Genomic DNA, 2,007 nt, shown 5'->3' with positions numbered 1-2,007 from the left:
AATTAGTATACAATAATAAAATGGAAGACGTTGCAGATAAATATGGTAGATTTATCCACTCTTATACAATTAACACCTTTACCTCTATGTTTCTAGTGTTTTAAAAATACTTTAACTTAGACTTCATCTATTTTCAGAATGTTATTATGGCATGGATCTAGATTGACTAATTGGGTTGGTATTTTAAGTCAAGGGTTACGTATAGCACCACCAGAAGCTCCTGTTACTGGTTATATGGTCAGTATCTCTGTTATATATAGTCATTATCTCCTGGCTCTTTATTAAATCAATGTAGATTGCCTTTCATTTGCAGATTTTGATTATGCAAAGCTAGTGAGAATAGCTCTTTGAATCATACAATTCTTTATTATCAGTACTTTTCTGAAAAGGAAGAACTCTACTAAAAAGGTAAGTTTTTGAGAAATTTCCCCTAGCTATTGGTATGTTTACATGCTACTTTGTTTTCTCTTTCAGTTTGGTAAAGGTGTATATTTTGCTGATATGTCCAGTAAAAGTGCTAACTATTGTTTTACATCCAGGTCTAAAAATATTGGTATTTTGTTACTGTGTGAGGTCAGTTTAGTTTTAAAATAGCCCAGCCAATCAAATTGTTAATAGCTCATAAATCACGAGAGTTGTAACGGTGAATATTTGTATTTTAAATTCTGAAATGGCTTTGTATATCCTCAAAGAGTCCCACAGTCAATATTTGTATCCCAAGATGGTTTTGTATATATATTTGTTTCAAGTAATATGGATTAATATATAATATTTGTATATTGTAGGTATCATTGGGTAATGTTAATACTTTATTAAGTGCTGATTATAAAGCTGATAAACTACCCCCAGGCAAAGACAGTGTACTAGGTGCTGGACAAGTAGCACCAGATCCAACATGCAATAAAACTCTGTAAGTATATATATACTGTTGACAAAATTTCGCTCTTGGCATTGTCAGCCTCCCTGAATCCAGTCAGGTGCAAAATCCAGGATGTAAAACTCATTATTTCATTCTATTATAGGTCTGATGGTGTGGTAGTACCAGTAGGTAAAGGTGTAGATACTAAAGTAAGGAATTCTGCTGGCTACACTCTCAATTATAATGAATACATCGTCTACGATACCAAACAGATTAAAATGAAATATCTACTTAAAGTCAAGTTCAATTATAAATAAACATTTTATACTCAAGCTGCATTATTCATTGTCATACATTATCATTCACTCATTAAGATTTTGAGTATTGTGATGAAAAAAAGATATATTTTGTCTTAAGAGATCATAATAATCTGAACATCTTTAGGCCTTTAGCTGGACATAACCGACCATTTCACTCAACCACACAGGGCATGATTCACTATATAGATTTGTAACAGATTTTTTAAGTGAATGAATCCAAACAAGTTTTTAACATGACCTCAAAAATGATAAGACAATTTTGCTGGTTAAAGTTTAAAACTACTGCTCTTTTAAATCATATCACTTTTATCCCTGACTCACTGAATTGGCTTTTTTTTCTTCATTTTAAGTCAACTTGTCAATCTGAATTAATAGTGATGCACATGCAGGTTTGATCAGAAATATGGACACATTCTGTAATCTGCACGAATATCTATCAGGACTTTTCCTCAATGCTTATTGTACAATCACATTTTCATCCCACACATTATAATGTAAGCATCACCAGTAGTGTTTTATATTGTCAGATTAAAAATTCATTGGAAAGGGATATTTATTTTTTTAATGCTTTTCATTAAAATACATTAATTAGTGAAGTGAATATAAGAACTATGCATGTTCATTGACATTGTTTGTTAGTGTAAAGTCAAAGTGTATAAAAAGTTCCTATTTAAGTTGTTAGTGTACTTTATTTGTTTTGTTATTTCAATCAATTGAATTAAAATTTAGAAAATCAAAATTAATGGCTTGTTTGTATATATTACATCTACATTAGCTGTAACTTATTGCCTAATTATCGCTGGGTCAGTTCTCTGATCATGACATTAG

At 30.8% G+C, this 2,007-nt stretch overlaps 1 protein-coding gene across 1 annotated transcript; it reads left to right on the top strand.

Annotated features, from left to right (window-relative positions):
* Positions 1-135: 135 nt before the first annotated feature.
* Positions 136-1,176, top strand: LOTGIDRAFT_147482 (hypothetical protein; the record flags this gene model as incomplete). The annotated part of the gene is made up of 4 exons (XM_009056173.1): positions 136-237; positions 475-573; positions 786-910; positions 1,023-1,176. Coding segments are annotated over 4 exons (480 nt in total), but the record flags the coding sequence as incomplete, so codon positions are not given.
* Positions 1,177-2,007: the final 831 nt, after the last annotated feature.

This window comes from Lottia gigantea (assembly GCF_000327385.1).
Source record: "Lottia gigantea unplaced genomic scaffold LOTGIsca_2678, whole genome shotgun sequence".
Taxonomy (NCBI): Eukaryota; Metazoa; Mollusca; class Gastropoda; family Lottiidae; genus Lottia; species Lottia gigantea.
The sequence above is the reverse complement of the archived record's forward strand: the minus strand, read 5'-3'. Positions and strand labels throughout refer to the sequence as shown.